The sequence below is a fragment of the Podarcis melisellensis genome (genome assembly GCF_964234715.1).
Source record: "Podarcis melisellensis genome assembly, chromosome: 2".
Lineage (NCBI taxonomy): Eukaryota > Metazoa > Chordata > Lepidosauria > Squamata > Lacertidae > Podarcis > Podarcis melisellensis.
Window position 1 is genome coordinate 95,926,306 of NC_138529.1, and position 18,570 is coordinate 95,944,875.

At 46.9% G+C, this 18,570-nt stretch overlaps 1 protein-coding gene and 1 long non-coding RNA gene across 3 annotated transcripts in view; one reads left to right on the forward strand and one right to left on the reverse strand.

Moving 5' to 3' along the window:
* The window catches only part of LOC309365452, a 258,469-nt gene that overhangs the window by 102,053 nt on the left and 137,846 nt on the right, over positions 1 to 18,570 (reverse strand). The window lies entirely within an intron of this gene.
* EOGT (EGF domain specific O-linked N-acetylglucosamine transferase) overlaps positions 1 to 18,570 on the forward strand; it is a 34,789-nt gene that overhangs the window by 3,432 nt on the left and 12,787 nt on the right. For both annotated transcript variants that reach the window (XM_081902629.1, XM_081902628.1), the window contains exons 3-9: positions 616 to 840; positions 2,413 to 2,513; positions 3,119 to 3,227; positions 3,349 to 3,443; positions 4,849 to 4,953; positions 13,559 to 13,665; positions 15,751 to 15,854. In XM_081902629.1, coding sequence (XP_081758755.1) covers positions 631 to 840; positions 2,413 to 2,513; positions 3,119 to 3,227; positions 3,349 to 3,443; positions 4,849 to 4,953; positions 13,559 to 13,665; positions 15,751 to 15,854 — 831 coding nt within the window. In that variant the 5' untranslated portion in view covers positions 616 to 630. The remainder of the gene's footprint in view (positions 1 to 615; positions 841 to 2,412; positions 2,514 to 3,118; positions 3,228 to 3,348; positions 3,444 to 4,848; positions 4,954 to 13,558; positions 13,666 to 15,750; positions 15,855 to 18,570) is intronic.

Consider the following 18,570-nt stretch of genomic DNA (forward strand, 5'->3'; position numbering starts at 1 on the left):
CATCCTGAAGCAAAGTTCTTAATTTGAAGCACTATTTCTGGGTTAGCGGAGTCTGTAACCTGAAGCGTATGTAACCTGAAGCGTATGTAACCCGAGGTACCACTGTATTTGCATACATGAGAAACATTTCAAAAACTACTGGGGCAGTGGAAAGTTGTTTCAGAACTGCCTCTCACCCCTTGACTTTTAAGAGGTTCTCAGGGACAGAGTTTGAACCATGAAAGCACTAAGCGCAAAATCCCATGAATTCCACATACACAAAAGGCAATGTGGCTATCTGATCAGGCATTTTCTGCCCTCCGTTTGTTTTGGTTTCCATTCTTTTCTTGGATGCAGAGGAAACAAATCCCTCGAGAGTCCCGCACGGTTTCCTGACTTGAGTTCCCAGGCATCTCTTGGGAACAAGACTTTGCCTTCGCCTATTGGCTCCGCATCTGCGACAGCGATAAATGCTATACGAACACATGTTTATGCCAAGAGGAGAGTCTTTCTTGCCAAGAGATCTATAGCTGCAAACACACATACACAGACTTTAGGTTTATGGTTGAATAGAATCAATTAACTGAAGTCGTAGTTATGCCATTCTTAAACCGTTTTTCTGTGTGTTTGCTTTAGGTTTTCCAGATTGCCATGTTAATGCTGCTTGCATTTGGAGTCCTACTTCAAGAAATCTTGGCCAGGACCCAAGGTGAAAGTCTTACTGATGGCAGCAACATTCCACGAGTGCCATTGTATAGCTATGGAAACATCAACTTGCCCGAAGAACATATCCCATACTTTTTGCACAATAACCAGCCCTTTGCCACAGCATGCAAGAACGATCTTCATTGCCCATATAAAGTAAATACTCCTCTTTTTTTCTTTTTTTACTGGAGCCTAATGCCGATTTGTTGTCAAAGAGGTTGAAGGTGATGATAACTGGCTTCTTTTCCAGGAACCATGCTGGTGATGATTCCAGACTCCATGTTAGGTTACTGCCTTTGTTGGGCTATCCAAAATGTCACAAAATAGTGTGCAAGCTTTTAAGTTCTCCATAACACTTAATCAGGCTTGGTGTTAAAAAAATGTAAGGGTACCAGAAGAGGGCGTGGGAAGAGAAAGAAAACATTTGACAGGTGCCCAAGCTATCTGTGTCTGCATCTGGTAAGAATATTAGGATGGAGTGCGCAGGGAGGTAGCATCAACCCGAGCCAACGATCAGGGTTGACATCTGGAGGGCACCAGGTTGGGAAAGGCTGCTCTACAGCCTTTAATATGATAGATACTTCCATGTGTGTTTAATTTCCTCCGTATTCTCTTTGGCTGCTGCTAACAACATCCTTGTTTATCCAAGCCTACCCAGATACATAGGGATGGGTTAAACCACAGAGCCTAGGACTTGCCGATCAGAAGGTCGGCGGTTCGAATCCCCGCAACGGGGTGAGCTCCAGTTGCTTGGTCCCTGCTCCTGCCAACCTAGCAGTTCGAAAGCATGTCAAAGAGCAAGTAGATAAATAGGTACCGCTCTGGCGGGAAGGTAAACAGCGTTTCTGTGCGCTGCTCTGGTTCGCCAGAAGCGGCTTAGTCATGCTGGCCACATGACCCGGAAGCTGTACGCCGGCTCCCTTGGCCAATAAAGCAAGATGAGCGCCACAACCCCAGAGTCAGTCACGACTGGACCTAATAGTCAAGGGTCCCTTTACCTTTACCTTTTACCCAGATACATAGAATGCTGGTGTGTTTTTAATTTATTGCTGGTTTTAACTTTTAGAACGCCTTGATTGCTTTTACTGACAATCTTAACTTTTTTTAAAAAAAATAGTCTTTATTGATTTAAATCACACACATATACAAAATATTTGCGAAGGATTTACAATCTCATATTGCAATTATATAAGATCATTTTGTACCAACCATACCATATTAGCAGAACTCGAGTGATACCTGTAAATAAAACACATAACAAATATCGCTTTTGGAGTAAATAGGGACAATACTAAAGAATATGAAACTGTGCAACAAAAAGAAGGACAGTATAAACAGTACAATGAGAATGATCGGAAGTCTCGTTTTGTCAGAAGTCTTTTTATTTAAGTGTTTATTAAGATGTTAATAGGAAGATTATGTATGTAAATTTGTTTCTGTTCTTCTCATCTTTTTCTCCTGCAATTTCTTCTCCTTTTTCTTTCTCAATTGTTTTTCTTTCTTGACAATCTTAACTGTTTTATTCTTTTCATAAACTACCAGTACTTTGAGGTTTCCTACAGTCAAGCGGTATATAGATGTTATGAAATAAACTGGAGGCTCAAATCTTTAGAGCTAAAAAGTACATGCAGGTTATTTGTAGATCACACATGCATTTTTGCAAGCTTGCTCGTTCGGCAACATGGCACCAACATCCAAAGCAAAGTTGTCATTTTCCTGTGTTTCCAGAAGTACTTGAAGAAATTGAAAGCCTGTTGGGGTTATGAGAAATCATGCAAGCCTGAAAACCGTTTTGGATATCCGAAATGTGATTATGCTGAGATTGGATGGTAAGTGTACATTCCACGCCCCCGTGCATCCTGCAAACTCAGGCCCAGGCCAAACCCAACATTCAGTTGCATATAGAGAACTTCTGCTGGTATTTATTTATTTTGGTACATGAAACAAGACCCAAAGCCTCCCAATTTATATGCTGCCATTTGTTTTTCTAGAGCCACAGGTTCTGTTAACATGTACCAGGGATATAGTAGTGCAACATTTTAGTTAGTATATAGATAGATGGATAGATATAGATATGCATATGGGGTCACGAAGAGTCGGACACGACTAAATGACTGAACAACAACATATACATGTGTGTGTGTGTGTGTGCGCGCGCGCACGCATAATACTTCTAACATCTCCACTACTGGTCTATTCCCATCCCAAATGCCAAGCAGACACCCCTGTGCCTTCTTGCAGATCAGTTAAGTGCTACCCTTTTTGTGCATAGGCAGAATATGTGGAAGCTCGCTCTTCTTCGTTGTTACACTCAGTAAACCTAGCTTATAAGGTTGTGCAGCGGCACTTATTAACCCATAGACTGGGTTTATTCCCATAGTTAAAGCTTGATGTTTTCTCAAATGGACACACTTGCATTATTTCACCATGTAAGGGCAAACACCATTGAGGAGGCCCAGCATGTATTCTGGAAGCAAGCTGACTTTGGTTATGTTAAGGAGAGGATGAATGAAGTGAAGACTCACTGCAGACCTCAGGCAATGGTAAGCATGCTTGTACACATTCAGAGAAAATTGTTTCCTGATGCTATGCTCCACTTCCCCCCAGTTCTTCTTAATATATATATGTGTGTGTGTGTGTGTTGCTTTTGTCATTTTCTTATAGGGAGATTCTTCACTTCAATGTTCTCGTTACCTCCAATATTGCAGAGCAACAAATCTGTACATTGATTTAAGAAACCCCAAAAGAAACCATGAGAGGTACGTACCTTACTTACATTTCAGCAGGAGAAACAGACACACTAAATATCCCTATTAACCAATTCAGCTCATCTATAGAAGACTTCTATTTTTTTAAATACTTCTCCAATAGTCATTAACAGATATATGCCAGGACTCAGAAATCTGCATATGTTTAATCATCCAAGAATGATGTCTAGAAATATCTTCTTCTTTTTTACTTTTTAAATAATCATTTGCTGGCCCTCATGATTGTAGAACAGATATGGGGAACCTTGTGCTCTCCAGGTGTTGCTGAACTACAGTGCTATAGCAGGTTCTGCAAACATCTTTCTGAATTTGGAAAAACACAGTTATTTTCTAGTTGGCTGATTTTATTCAGTACTTGCTTTAATTCATGAAGCATGCTTTTGTTCATAAGTTTGTTTCGGTTTTATGTTCATACCGTCAAAAGTGTGTCTATATATAGTCATTGTATGACCGTTATGCTTATTTCTCGAGACCCTTAAAACATTTGCAGCTGTGTTGATTGAACTGTAGGCTGGATGCATGTTGAAGCAACGACATCACCATTGTGGTTCACTCGAGACACTTCAGGGATCCATGCAACCCATGTTTCCAGTGTATCACATGCAGTGCAATCCTGCGCTTGCTTAGAAGTCAGTCCCACGATATTCATTGGGGGTCTTATATGGAAGTCATGGTGTTTAGGATTGTAGCCTTTGTGTGTGTTTTTTAAAGATATTTATTAAAGTTTCAAAAATTATATAAAAACAAAACAAAACAACAATACAAACAAACACAAACAAAAACAAGTATACTTTCAATCCCTTATTTTCTTGTAACTTACTTCCCCGACTTCCTCATACCTCCCCTTTCTATATTCCAATTTCTAATTATTAATTCAGCAAATCCTCTCCCTTATTTTTCATTTAATTTTTAGCCTTTCTTTTCTTTTTACTTAACCATTACAGCTGGAAACCACATAATTTCTAAACCAACGTCATTCTAACATTCATTAATTTTGCAATGTTTCTTAAGATAGTCCTTAAATTTCTTCCAATCTTCTTCCACTGTCTCTCTTCCCTGGTCTCGGATTCTGCCAGTCATTTCTGCCAGTCCCATATAGTCTATCACCTTCATCTGCCATTCTTCCAAGGTGGGTAGATCTTGTGTCTTCCAATACTAGGATTGTAGCCTTTGACTGCAAGCTTGTGCTCAGTGATCTGGCAGTGAGCTTCATTGAATACCACAGAGTTTAATTTTGAGTAAGCATGCTCGTTGTACAGAGTGACAAGTTAAAGTGTGATGGTGAATCAATGCCTTGGTGTACATCATTAATCAAGAGAGTGCTCACAAGGCAGTCCAGTTTAGAACTGACACTTGATTTCAACTTCTGCTAATAATGTTCCCCCTCTTTAAATAGATTCAATGAAGACTTCTTCCAGAAGGGTGAAATTGGAGGCCACTGCAATTTAGACATTCAAACTTTCCTTGCTGAAGGGCAGCGGAAGAGCCCTTTACAGTCTTGGTAAGATTTGTAGCTGTCTGCTCTTTCTTGTTTCTCTACGATAGACATCTTTGTAGAAAAGCTCAGCTCCCAGTACTGTGCTCAGTTGCGTACTCCCCTTATCTCCCACCAGGCACACCCACCTAGGAGGCCCCCCAATTTTCAATATGGGGGCCAGGCCCCCTCAGTGTTCCACAGCCAGGCAGGCCCCATTGGGCCCTCCCGTGGCACTGCAGGCTGTGTTGGGCCCTCCTGTGGGCCCTATACCACCGTGAGATGCATGATGTCATGCGCACTTGCCAGGCCTAGCCCCCCATGTTGGGCAGAACCCGGTGCGCCTGTCTCCCACCACATGTCACAGCAGTAGAACCCGGTGCGCCTGTCTCCCACCACATGTCACAGCAGTTGTTTTTTAAGGAAGAAACAGGCTTCTATGATGGTGGAGCAAAGGGACAATGACTGAGGTGGTGGTTATTCTAGTCTAGAATGTTAGCAACAAAAAGCAGGTCATTGTGGCTGCATTACATTCTTATCTATGGGAACCGTTGTTTTTTAACATGAAAATCCGCCGGTAATAGGGAAGCCTGGGAATTGATGTGGCCTGTTTTGTATAGCCTGTATCAAGGGTGGGGGAACCTTTGGTCCGTGAGGTGTCGCTCCCAGGTCCACAAAATCGAGTGTTATGAGAGAGGGAGAAAAACTTCCCTACTTTCTACCTTCCTCATGCCAAGTGTTCTTCTGTCATGTTACCTCCTGCTCATCAAACTAAAAAGTCCCAAATGCTGCAGCGGTTCTTCTTAGTGGGGTTGCTCCATCCCTTAGATGATTTTGGTCGCTATTTCCTGGATCTTTTCCAACTCTCTAATATCCTTTTTGGGGCAAGACAATTGGAACTGTACACAGTATTCTAAATGCAGCCACATCATGAATGCCTGATGAGAGCTTCAGTTTTGTTTTCGATTCCTTCCCTAACAATCCCTAGCATGGGATTTTCCTTTTTCATAGCCACCGTCAGCATCTTCACTGAGCTTTCTGCTACAACCCATGACTTGATCAGTCCCCACCAATTCAAGCGCCATGTGTGTGTGTCAGAGCCACCCGTCTGGTCCCAGCTCACAAGAGACCCGACTCCGATCCGGTTTATTTACAGAAAGTCTTTATTGAAGATCATGGTTGCGTTTACATTCCATCTTTGTGACTCTACGTCTGTAACGTTAGACCGCTGAAGTCCCCTCTGAATCCGTACCGCCTCGGCACCAATTTAAGAGACTTGTGCTGGACCACCTCTTCCTCTCCTTCCTTTTCCGCAGGGTCTTTCTGCCCCCCTGGGTTCCCCCTCGCCGGGACTCGCCCGAGGCTGAATCCTCTGACGCCTCTGCCCCCCTCCTTCTCGCTTTGGGGCCGGGCTCCTCCCCAGGGCTCTCCTCACTTCCGCGCGCCTCTACATTTGAACTTGGCGCGCGTACGTTGCTTCTGACCTTTCTCTCGACCGCTACACTGCTCCCGGTGCTGCTCTCCACCCCTTCCGGCTGAGCGCCCTGCTCCGATCTCCTTCCCCTGTCTCCTTCTTGCTCTGCTCCCTCTGACACACTGGTAACTCCACCCCCTTCACTCCGTTCCGGCTGAGAAGCCGGCTCCTGTGTCCAACTCCCACTGGGGCTTCTCCCTTCGCTCCCCTGCTCCTCACTGCTTCCCCCTTGGCCTCCCTTTGGTCTGACCAGGGGGGCCCCCTTTTGGGAGTCCTCTGACTCACTGGTCAGACTCATGGACGACCTTTGGGCATCGTCATCCTCCTCCTCATCTCTCTGGGATTCTTCCCCCTCGCTCTCTGTCTCCTCCCCCATCTGCTCTTCTCTCCCTGAAACCCTGACATCCATCCCCCCCTCGAAGCCCCCCCTTCCCCCCTCCCGCTCGCCGGGTGCCGGTTGTGGAAACTGCGGCTCTTCGGGGGTAGGCTCAGGATACAGGTCGTCTACGTCAATGTTCTCTGCTGGCAGTTCTGTGTATGTGTGTTCGAACTCGGGTTCTTCACCCAAAGGCATCTCAGTCTCTTCTTCCATTGCTACTTCCTCTGGTGCTGCCCGCCAAGGACCCATCATCCACCTCTTACGCCATTCCTCCTCTGGTTGCTCCTCCCACCAATAAGGGGTTTCCGTGTCCACCCCCGAGCACAATCCCCTGGGCGGGCTTGATTCTGGTGTTCTTTCCTCGGGGGAAGAGAAACCCCTGAACGTGCTATCTGACAATGTGGGTGTGAAAAGCCAGTCATCAAAGTACTCAGCTGGCATGGGTCTATGTGGGAAAAGTGCATGGAACTCTTCCTTCAAAAGGAAGCCCGGCACCCAACTATTGGCAGTGGCTGGGGTGCCCTCTCTGGCGAGAAAGTATTCAACCCCCTCTTCCCCCCATCTCGAGTCCAGTATCTCTGTGACCTCGTTGAGGGGTTCGGCCCTAGGCGACCCCCCCCCTCTTGGGTGCCCCTTTGCGTGGGTCTGGTACTGTTTCTGACTCTTGAAACCTGTGCGGGGCCTTGTAGGGAGTGAGCACCGACCTATGAAAGACCGGGTGCACTCTGGAGCCTTCTGGAAGGGCCAGGCGAAATGCTACAGGATTGATCCTAGCCTCAACTTGGTATGGTCCTAGCTGCCTGTGTCCTAGCTTCTTCTTGGCTAACGATCTGGCTGGCATCGCTTGGGCCGCTAACCATACCCAGTCCCCCACCTGGATGTCCTCTCCCGCCCTTCTGTGCTTGTCCGCCTGCACCTTATAGGCCTGTTTGGCCAGCTCCAAATGTCTCCGCAGCTCCTCGTGCACCTCTTGCAACTCTGCTGCGAACTGGTCGGCCTCTTGAGGCACCCCCTCTCCTGGTGCTATAAGCCTCGGAAAGGTTCTGGGATGACGGCCATTGTTCGCGAAGAACGGCGTCACCCCGGTCGATGCGTGCTTCGTGTTGTTGTAGGCAAACTCAGCCATCGGCAGGTAGTCCACCCACGCTGCAGGTCGCTGATTGGCGTAACACCTCAGGTACTGCTGCATGATCGCGTTGACCCTCTCTGCTTGGCCGTTGGTCTGTGGATGTCTCGCCGACGCTAGGTCGATCTTGACGTGCAGGATACCCAGAAGCTTCTGCCAGAAGTTGGAAACAAATTGGCGCCCCCTGTCGGACAGGACGGACTGCGGTAGTCCATGCACTCTGAACACGTGGTCGATGAAGAGTTTGGCGGTTTGTTCTGCCGTCGCCACCTTGGCACAAGGAATGAAGTGCGCCATCTTGGTGAACAAGTCCACAACCACCAGCACCGCCGTCTTGCCCCTGGAGCTGGGCAGGTCAGTAACAAAGTCCAGTGCTACCCTCTCCCACGGTTGCTGCGGCGTTTCCAGCGGTTCCAACAATCCCGCCGGCTTCTGGTGTACTGGTTTGGACCTCTGACAGGTGTCACACCTGGCGACGTAATCCGCCACCTCTCCCCGCATCTGGGGCCACCAAAAGTCCCTGGCCACTAATTCTATTGTCTTCTCCTTGCCGAAGTGGCCCGCACTGGGGGCGTCGTGCAATTGCTGCAGAACCTTTGCGCGAAGTTCGTCGTTAGGCACGTAGAGGGCACCCTTGCGAGTTAAGAGTCCGTCCCGCAACTGGAACTCATCGTCTCTTTGCGACCCGCTGCGCAGCTCCTCCATCTTGGACTGTGCAAATTGATCCGCTTGTAACGCGCGTCGCACCGCGTCCAGGTCGACTGCGATGGCAGCGCACGCCCACGCCTGTGGTGCGAAAATGTGCTTCGCTGCAATTGGTGTCGTCTCCTCCAGGTATTGCGGTTTCCTGGAGAGCGCGTCTGCTATAACATTGGAGTCTCCCGGGATGTATTCTATTTTGAAGTCGAAATCCGCAAAGAATTCTGCCCAGCGCATGTGTCTTTGGGTCTGCAGCTTTGCCGTTCGCCAATACTCTAAATTCTTGTGATCCGTGCGGACCTGCACTGTGTGCTTGGCTCCTATGAGGAAGTGTCGCCACGCTTTGAAAGCTGCATGAATGGCCAACAGCTCCCTGTCCCATATGGTGTAGTTCCGCTCCGTCTTGCTGAGCTTCCGGGAGTAGAAGGCGCCCGGCCTCCAATTGCCTTGCGGATCCTCCTGTAGAAGGACGGCTCCAACCGCTCTGTCTGACGCGTCGGTTTCCACCCGCATTGGCCTGCCGGGATTCACGTGCAGTAGCTGCTCCTCGGAGGCGAAGAGGCTTTTAAGCTTCCGAAAAGAGCGCTCTGCCTGTTCCGTCCAAGCGAACTTCTTCTTCTTGGAACTGAGGGTGTCCGTGATTGCTGCCGTCTCATTTGCAAAACCTTTGATGAATTTGCGATAAAAATTGGCAAATCCGATGAATCTCTGGACTTCCTTCCGATTGCGTGGGCTCTTCCAGTCCAACACCGCTTGGACCTTGACTCTGTCCATGGCCAGCCCCTCGTCGGACAGCTTGTAGCCAAGGAAATCCACCTCCGTCACATCAAACTGGCACTTCTCCAACTTGGCGTACAGCCTGTGCTCCTGCAACCTCTGTAGGACCTCCTTTACATCCTTCTCGTGAGCTTCCGGCGATTCCGAGAAAATCAGGATGTCGTCGAGAAAACATACACACTTCTTGTAGAGGAGTCCCGCCAACACGTGATGCATAAATGCTTGGAAAACGTGGCTGCCATTTTGGAGACCAAACGGCATAACTCTGTATTCATACGTGCCTAGAGGCGTGAACATGGCAGTCTTCCACTCATCGCCCTTCCGGATGCGGATGAGGTTGTACGCTCCACGCAAATCCAACTTGGTGAAGATCTTACCCTTCCTAACGGTCGCTAGGAGGTCGTCAATCTTGGGCATGGGAAAGGCCTTGGGCTTAGTCAGTCTGTTTATGAACCGGTAGTCCACAATGAGTCTTTTTTGGGGCGTGTCTTTCTTCTTCACAAAGAAAACAGGACTGCCTCCCACTGCTTTGGATTCCCGGATGAACCCGCGCTTCAGATTATGCTCTATGAATTCTCTGAGCTCTTGCATCTCGTCCTCAGACATGGAATACAGCTTTGCAGTTGGCAGCTGCGCCCCTGGCACCAGGTCGATAGCACAGTCGTAAGGCCTGTGAGGCGGCAACTTGTCAGCTTCTTTCTCGCGGAAAACCTCCAAGAATCCCTCGTACTTGTGAGGCACTGCCTGCACCATGCCCAGGTGCAGTTGCTGCTCAGCCCCCTCCTCCTGATTGGTTTGGATGCAATGCTGAGCACAATACGATGAGCAGAAGGTGATTTGCCGCTGGTACCACGCTACAGCTGGACTATGCCTCTCCAGCCAACTCATGCCTAACACAATGGGCGTGTCTGACAGGTGGGTGACATTGAAGCTAATGAGTTCTCGATGATTTCCAATCTGCATCACCATGGGAGGCGTCTGCTGCACAACTTGCCCTCCCAGCAATTTCCTGCCGTCCACTGTGACCACGTTCAGAGGCGTCGTTGCAGGCAGGAGCGCTATGCTATGCTGCTTGACAAATTGTATTCCCACAAAATCCGCATTGCTCCCGGAATCAATCGTGATGGGAACTTCCAGGGATTGTCCATTTGGCAGCTGAAGGGTCACAGTGAGTTGCACTGCTGGTTTGGGTGGTAAAGGGTCCGTGCGTTGTAAGGGTGCTGGGGACTGTTCTACAGATCCGCCTGGCTGAGCCCCAGTAGCTCCGCTTCCAGCCAGGCACTGTCGTTTCCCTGAGGCTGCTCTCTTTGCACCACTTCCGCTGCCACTGTTGCTAGAGCTGCAGTGTGTTTTTGGAGCCTCTGGGGGCACTCTTTCGCCATATGCTGTGCACTGTCACAGATGTAACATTTCCTGGTCCCTCTAGGAGGCTTCGCCTTCACTGCACCGGAAACAGGGGCTCTGGATGGTGTCTGAGCCCTAGCACCACCAATTTCCATCGGCTCTTCTCCTTGCCTCCCCAAGGGCGAGGGGTGCGTCTGGCTGAAGTCCCTGGGGACAAAAGGGGGGGTTCTCGCTGGTGCACGCGCCTGGGGTCCCTCCCCCTCGTGCCACGGGCGTCCCTCATGTCGTATTCCGATAGCCAAAGCCCGTTGCACTACGTCTTCTAGGGTCTGGGGTCTATCCCCCCTGGCGATCTCATCCTTGACGGGGGGGCTAAGACCTTCCCAGAAAAGATCTCTGACGGGTTTACTATCCTTCTCCCAGCCCAACGCAGTTAGTAATGCAAAGAATTTGGAATGATATTGACGTACAGTGGCTTTGCCTTGCCGCAGTCCGTGCATCTGTCTACGAGCAATATCCACATCCACAGAGGACTGGAAACAAGCATCCATCGCTTTAATAAATTCATCAGAATTGCGGCGGGCAGGGCCATCTTCGCGCCACAAATTGCGCAACCAAGCTCTGGCCTCCCCATGCAGATGCGAAATTATGAACCCCACTCTCTCCTCCTCATCTTTAAAATCATGACGGAGCAAATGCAGTGCATACACGACGTCTGCCCTGAAGTTAGGGTAGTCTTGCAGGTTGCCATTGAAGTGCGTAACTAGGGCGCCCCCCCGCCGTCCAAGTGCAACGCCCTCCGATCTGGAACCCGGGACCCCTGCCCTGCTTGCCTGCTCCCACCTTGTTCGCAGGTCCTGGCAAGCCTTGTCCAGTTCGTCATTCTTCTTCTGTGATGCAATGACTGCAGCTGTGAGTTCGGTAACCTGATTCCTCAGCGTAAGCAGCTGTTCCTCCGCGCTCATGGCTGCTCCCGTTGGTGAGCTTTGCAAAAAAAAATTTTTTGCGTTCTGGTGAGGGGACTTACTGTCAGAGCCACCCGTCTGGTCCCAGCTCACAAGAGACCCGACTCCGATCCGGTTTATTTACAGAAAGTCTTTATTGAAGATCATGGTTGCGTTTACATTCCATCTTTGTGACTCTACGTCTGTAACGTTAGACCGCTGAAGTCCCCTCTGAATCCGTACTGCCTCGGCACCAATTTAAGAGACTTGTGCTGGACCACCTCTTCCTCTCCTTCCTTTTCCGCAGGGTCTTTCTGCCCCCCTGGGTTCCCCCTCGCCGGGACTCGCCCGAGGCTGAATCCTCTGACGCCTCTGCCCCCCTCTTTCTCGCTTTGGGGCCAGGCTCCTCCCCAGGGCTCTCCTCACTTCCGCGCGCCTCTACATTTGAACTTGGCGCGCGTACGTTGCTTCTGACCTTTCTCTCGACCGCTACACTGCTCCCGGTGCTGCTCTCCACCCCTTCCGGCTGAGCGCCCTGCTCCGATCTCCTTCCCCTGTCTCCTTCTTGCTCTGCTCCCTCTGACACACTGGTAACTCCACCCCCTTCACTCCGTTCCGGCTGAGAAGCCGGCTCCTGTGTCCAACTCCCACTGGGGCTTCTCCCTTCGCTCCCCTGCTCCTCACTGCTTCCCCCTTGGCCTCCCTTTGGTCTGACCAGGGGGGCCCCCTTTTGGGAGTCCTCTGACTCACTGGTCAGACTCATGGATGACCTTTGGGCATCGTCATCCTCCTCCTCATCTCTCTGGGATTCTTCCCCCTCGCTCTCTGTCTCCTCCCCCATCTGCTCTTCTCTCCCTGAAACCCTGACAGTGTGTATAATAATAATAATAATAATAATAATAATAATAATAATAATAATTTATTATTTATACCCCACCCATCTGGCTGAGTTTCCCCAGCCACTCTGGGCGGCTCCCAATCAAATGTTAAAAACAGTACAGCATTAAATATTAAAAACTTCCCTGAACACGGCTGCCTTCAGATGTCTTTTAAAAATAGGACAGCTGCTTATTTCCTTCACATTTGAAGGGAGGGTGTTCCACAGGGTGGGCGCCACTACCAATAAGGCCTTCTGCCTGGTTCCCTGTAACCTCACTTCTCGCAATGAGGGAACCGCCAGAAGGCCCTGGGCGCTGGATCTCAGTTAAGATTTACAGGCCATTCACTCCATTCGGAAACATGCTTTTGGAGCTCTTCGTCGTTCTAACTACCATGAACAGTTTGCTGTTGTCAGCAAACATGGCCACCTCACTGCTAACCCCAACTCTAGCTAATTTATGAACAAGTTAAAAAAGCCCTTTCACCTCTTAGTTATCATCTTCTAGAAATATATCTTGCAGGGCTCAAGTTCCATTAGCTGAGCCCAGTACAAATGATATTACGTCATGGAGGAGACTTGCTAGGCTGTTAAATGGATCATGCTAATTGGTCTTGTACCTGCAGTCATGAATAACTTGTGTCTTTGCTGAGATGCCTTTAAAATCATGGTCAGTGCACTTGACATGAGCGTAGATATATTCAAATTAACTGGATATTGGAAACACACGGACAGAGAGATTCTCTCTCTTGAAACTTTCCCCAGCTCTTGATTTATAGATCAAAGATGCTGCTTGCTCCTGAGATCAAAGGCAGAGTTTAACCTTTTGAAGCCTTACTGAAGAAGCTTCAGTTACAATTAAAAATAATTTTAATTGTCAAACTTTGTCTAACTTCACCAGCATTGTGAAGAGAAGTCTGCATGGTGCATTGCTTAAATTATTGTTTTTGGATATGGGTGGTTTTTTAAAAAAATATTTTTTGCAGCTTCTATTAAATGACTGTAATTACAGGTTTGCAGAGCTCCAGACATATACGGAACTGAACTCCAGGCCTATGGAAGATGGCAGTTGTGATGTTATTATTGACAAGCCAACTTATTTCATGAAGCTTGATGCAGGTACAAGCCAGTGTGGTTTTTGTATGTGCAGATCTGTACGACTCCTGGCAGTCTGTCAGGATGATATGTTTGGAGGTGGTCATGTAAAGGTCATTGATATGCACAGCATTCTGCATGTATTGCATTATCTTGTAGCATGCTCCAGTAAATTGGATATTGCCCCAGCACACTTAAAGGTAAAGGGACCCCTGACCATTAGATCCAGTCGTGGACGACTCTGGGGTTGCGGTGCTCATCTCGCTTTATTGGCCGAGGGAGCCGGCATACAGCTTCCGGGTCATGTGGCCAGCATGACTAAGCCGCTTCTGGCAAACCAGAGCAGCACACGGAAACGCCATTTACCTTTCCCCCTGGAGTGGTACCTATTTATCTACTTGCACTTTGACGTGCTTTCGAACTGCTAGGTTGGCAGGAGCAGGGATTCGAACCGCTGACCTTCTGATTGGCAAGTCCTAGGCTCTGTGGTTTAACCCACAGCACCACCTGCATCCCCCAGCACACTTAGGGGCAGGCTAAAAGCCAATAATGATATATTCTGTGTGCAAAGGCAGTTTACGCATGACCATAGCAGTTCTATGCATGCCACACGCAGGCTGAAGTTGATGTGGACAAGAACTGCCTTCCATCCCTGCTATAAGTTATTTTGAACTTCTTTTTTAAGTTTCTTAAATCCTAAACTATTTGTGAAGCTTCAGAGCTCGGTTCAGACTGTTCTCAGTCAGCCCTGGCATTCTGGTCAACTTGGTTCAGTCTTGATGATTTGAATGGAATTCCTTGCTCTTTAAAACTCAGAAGCAGGGCTGTGTTTTCAAAGTCTTGTTTGTCCTGAGTTTGCAGCAGCACTCTGAGTGAGAACAGTTAAAAGCAAGGGTTCCTGTCCAAGGACTTAGAAACGTTTGAAATAAATAAATGGAATAAATCCGGAACAGAGGTGTCCCAGCAACTTTCTTTTTTAACATCTGGGCTGCACCAGTGTTCTTGCACTTCAGTGCTGTAGCCCTTTTCGTTTGCAAAGGGCTTTGCAGTCTTTGTTTGCGCTGGCCTCCTCAAGCAAATGGGATTGGTAGAATTTCCTTTCTCCACTTCCACCAGAAATAATGGTTCCCAAGGCCATTTAGAGAGACTGGCAGAGGTGGTTCTTGAGCCTGTGGTTTCTAGACCCAAGTCACAGTCTTTGGCACGTACTTGCCGCTTCACCATTCCAGCCTCATGATTAGATGTAAACTGCATGCCGTTCAGGAGATGCATGGTTTAATCTCTCATGGTTTTCTGTTTTAATGAAATGCAGTGTATGTGTTGCCAATTTGAATTCAACATTATTCAGGCTTCCCTCCCCCAACTCCATTTCACTTTTCCAGATAAAAACAACCCCATCATGGTTGTTTGCCTTATGGAGGTCTGTGGGGTAAATGGTATTGGTAAGGAAACACAGACAATTTGGAGATACAATCAAGACCTGCGTAAATTGCCCGGGGGGGGGGGGAGTTTGATCCTTTTATGGCATCTCTTAAATTTCTATCATGTCACCACTTCCTTTTCTCAGAACTAAAGAGGCCCAAATTTGCAACCTTTCCTCATAGGATAGTTGCTGTATTCCCTTGATCGTTTTGGTTGCCCTTCTGCATGTACAGTCTTAGTGAGGTTTGTTTCTGGGTTTGTGGCCTGATCTTTTCAGATGTTGCAGATAATTGTCTCACGCAGGTAATGTTGATATGCACACACACACACACACACACACACAATATCTATATATACTGTATCATGATGGATCTTATACTGTATCTTATCTGTATCAATCATGAAGATCCACAGGGATGGAAGAACAGAATAAAAACTGTTTTAATGGATTAATAGCCAGAAAAGCTCACAAAATCCAATTGGGCAAAGACTCATCCTTGCAAATAAGACTCCGAATGTGACACTCATATTCATCTTAGGTCTTTTGGATTCATAGAAACAGTCTTAAATGCTAAAGATGGCCCTGGTGTAAAATTCTTCCAGTGAAGTGAGGAGAAAGTGTTAAGAGTACGCAGAGGTTTTCAAATGAAAAACCATGACAAGGTTCGTTTTTCTTTCTTCTCCCAGGTGTTAACATGTACCACCATTTCTGTGACTTTGTCAATCTTTACATCACTCAGCACATTACCAACTCGTTCAGCACAGACACCAACATTGTCATGTGGGATACCGTGAGTAAGATCTTCTGTTCACAACACGCTGGTGTTCATAGGTGTAGTGTATTCACTGTCTGAGGTAAACCACGGGCAGTATTAGCAAGGAGCATAGTTACTACTACCTGTGCCAGATGCTCTGTGCATAGACTGGTATAAACCATTGTCACTAGCAAGCTGGATTAAGTGAACTATCCTTCCAACAGGGTTGTATAGGAGGGAGACAGTCAGTGTTCAAAATTAGCCAGACGCCAGGCTGTGGACCACTTTGCGACCAAGTGAAAATGCCTAGGTGCCAGGATGGCTCCTCCCATCTCCACCTTCGGGGGATCATTGGATCCTGACCGTTTCCACACACTAATACCCCACCCTGTAGAATTCTATCAGCTTTATTTTATCTGCACCATCGGAATGAGTTTCTGGAACCAAATTGCTTTTTCTGTGCAGCAGGAGCAGGAATCACCATTAGGAAAAAGAGGTCGGAATAGGCCAATATATACGTGGACTGTCCCAGGATCAAGTGGCTTTTCTTCCTTTAAGTTCTCAAAGCTCTTAAGCTACCTCAAGGTTGCCATCTGAATAGCCAGATGTTTAACTGTGAAACAACCACAGTCATTTGAAAAATAAGTCTCAAGAGCCATCTTGCCCCAAAATGGCGACTAGACATTCCGTTTTGGCAACTTTAGCCTTGGTTTTAGGAGCCATTTGATGCCTAGTTTATATATTTTATATATCAGCCAGAGTGGGTGGCTGTCTTCTGCTTTAGCACTTGAACGTGGCTTCCTTATGGAGGCTTCTCTTTTTTTCCTTTTTTTGGGTATAATTTTATTAAGTTTTTCTATTTTACCTTTTAGAATATTCATTTAAACAACCTTAAAATATCAATGACTTCCCTTCTTCTCCTTCCATGGTTCAGTTTCCATGCCATAGATCAGGCTTCCTCTACCTCGGCCCTCCAGATGTTTTTGGCCTACAACTCCCATGGTCCCTAGCTAGCAGGACCAGTGGGATGATGGGAATTGTAGTCTCAAAACATCTGGAGGGCCAAAGTTGAGGAAGCCTGCCATAGATCCCTGCATATTTTACATAAACTAAACCCTTCAGTATTCCATTTTTACATCTATCAAAACTTATTTACACTGTTGAATTTATCTTAACGCTGCCAACATTTTCAAATGTACACAATTTTCACCCATATATTCATTAAACGTTTTCCAATCTTCTTTAAATATATATTCTTATTGTTCTCTTAGTCACTAATCCTAACCCTAACCCTAACCCCTGTTTTCAACACCACCATTTCCCTCCCACAAAAAATAAAATAAAATAAATCTCTTAGGTTGTAAATATACTACAAACAGATGCACTTGATGATTACTAGCACATCTTTCGTACCTACAGGACCGCCTCTCCTGGTATGCCCCGTGGAGGACCTTAAGGTCCACAAATATCAACACTTTGGAGGTCCCAAGCCGCAAGGTGGTTAGACTGGTCTCAACTAGGGCCAGGGCCTTTTCAGTACTGGCCCCGACTTGGTGGAATGCTCTGTCACAAGAGACCAGGGCCCTGTGGGGTTTGACATCTTTCCACAGGGCCTGCAAGACAGAGCTGTTCTGCCTGGCCTTTGGTTTGGACTCAGTTTGGCCCTTATGTTTCCCTCCCCTGATGGTTCTGATTTATGGGCTACTATTAAAATGAGGCTGCATTTTAAATTGTATTTTAATAACCCCATTATTTTTTATTGTAATTTTATTGGTGTTAGCTGCCCTGAGCCCGGCTCTGGCCGGGGAGGGGAAGGTATAAATAAAATAATAATAATAATAATAATAATAATAATAATAATAATAATAATAATTATTATTATTATTATTATTATTATTATTATTATTATTATTATTTTCTACCCACGAGTCACTAGTTTGACAATGTTTTAAAGACTGTGTGTGTATATTTCTATGTAAAATCATCATGTGAATATCCTGCAGGAAATCACTGCATGAAAGACTGGAGTTTCCTGTTTTTCTTGTGTTATGCTCCCTGTCTCTCACCCTCCTCCTGTCACCAACTGATGCTTAAAATAACTGTGTCCCTGCCACCTACTGGACAGTTCAAGGAACTGCCCATACCCTTTGCCAGGCCTCCCAATAGTCTTCAGGGTTCTTTGCCACCCGTGTTTGCTGGATATTTTCTTCACAAGGCAGCTTATAGCAGATTTTGTGCCACTGTGAGAAAAGGATGCTGGACTAGATGGGCTTACTGGCCTGTTCCAGCAGATTATTCTTATGGTTTTTCTCCTCCCTGTACTGAAGCTGCCTGGTCTACCCATGTCTTTTCCCTATAAAATATATATCTAATTGCAACTCCCACCAGCCGTAGCTAGCATGGCCTATGGTCAGCTGGTGGGAACTAGTGGCCAAAAATATCTGGAGAGCCACAATGTATTTGGAAAACTGGCAGTACCTGCAATAGAAGCAATGGGGAACCCATGCTTTATTTGCTAATGGTGCTGATCCTTGGCATGTAAAGTGCTGCTCCAGGGTGGAATCTACACACATATGGAAAATATGCTTTTAAAAAACCATTTTGAAAAATTCATTGAAATTGCCATGGCTCACTGTCGCCATCTAGTGTCACATTTGTATATTGAACTTTACAACACACTTACCAAACGTTTTAATTTTCACCTGTATATCAGAGTCCCTGCTTTCATCCCTACCCAGTCCAGCTATACTTA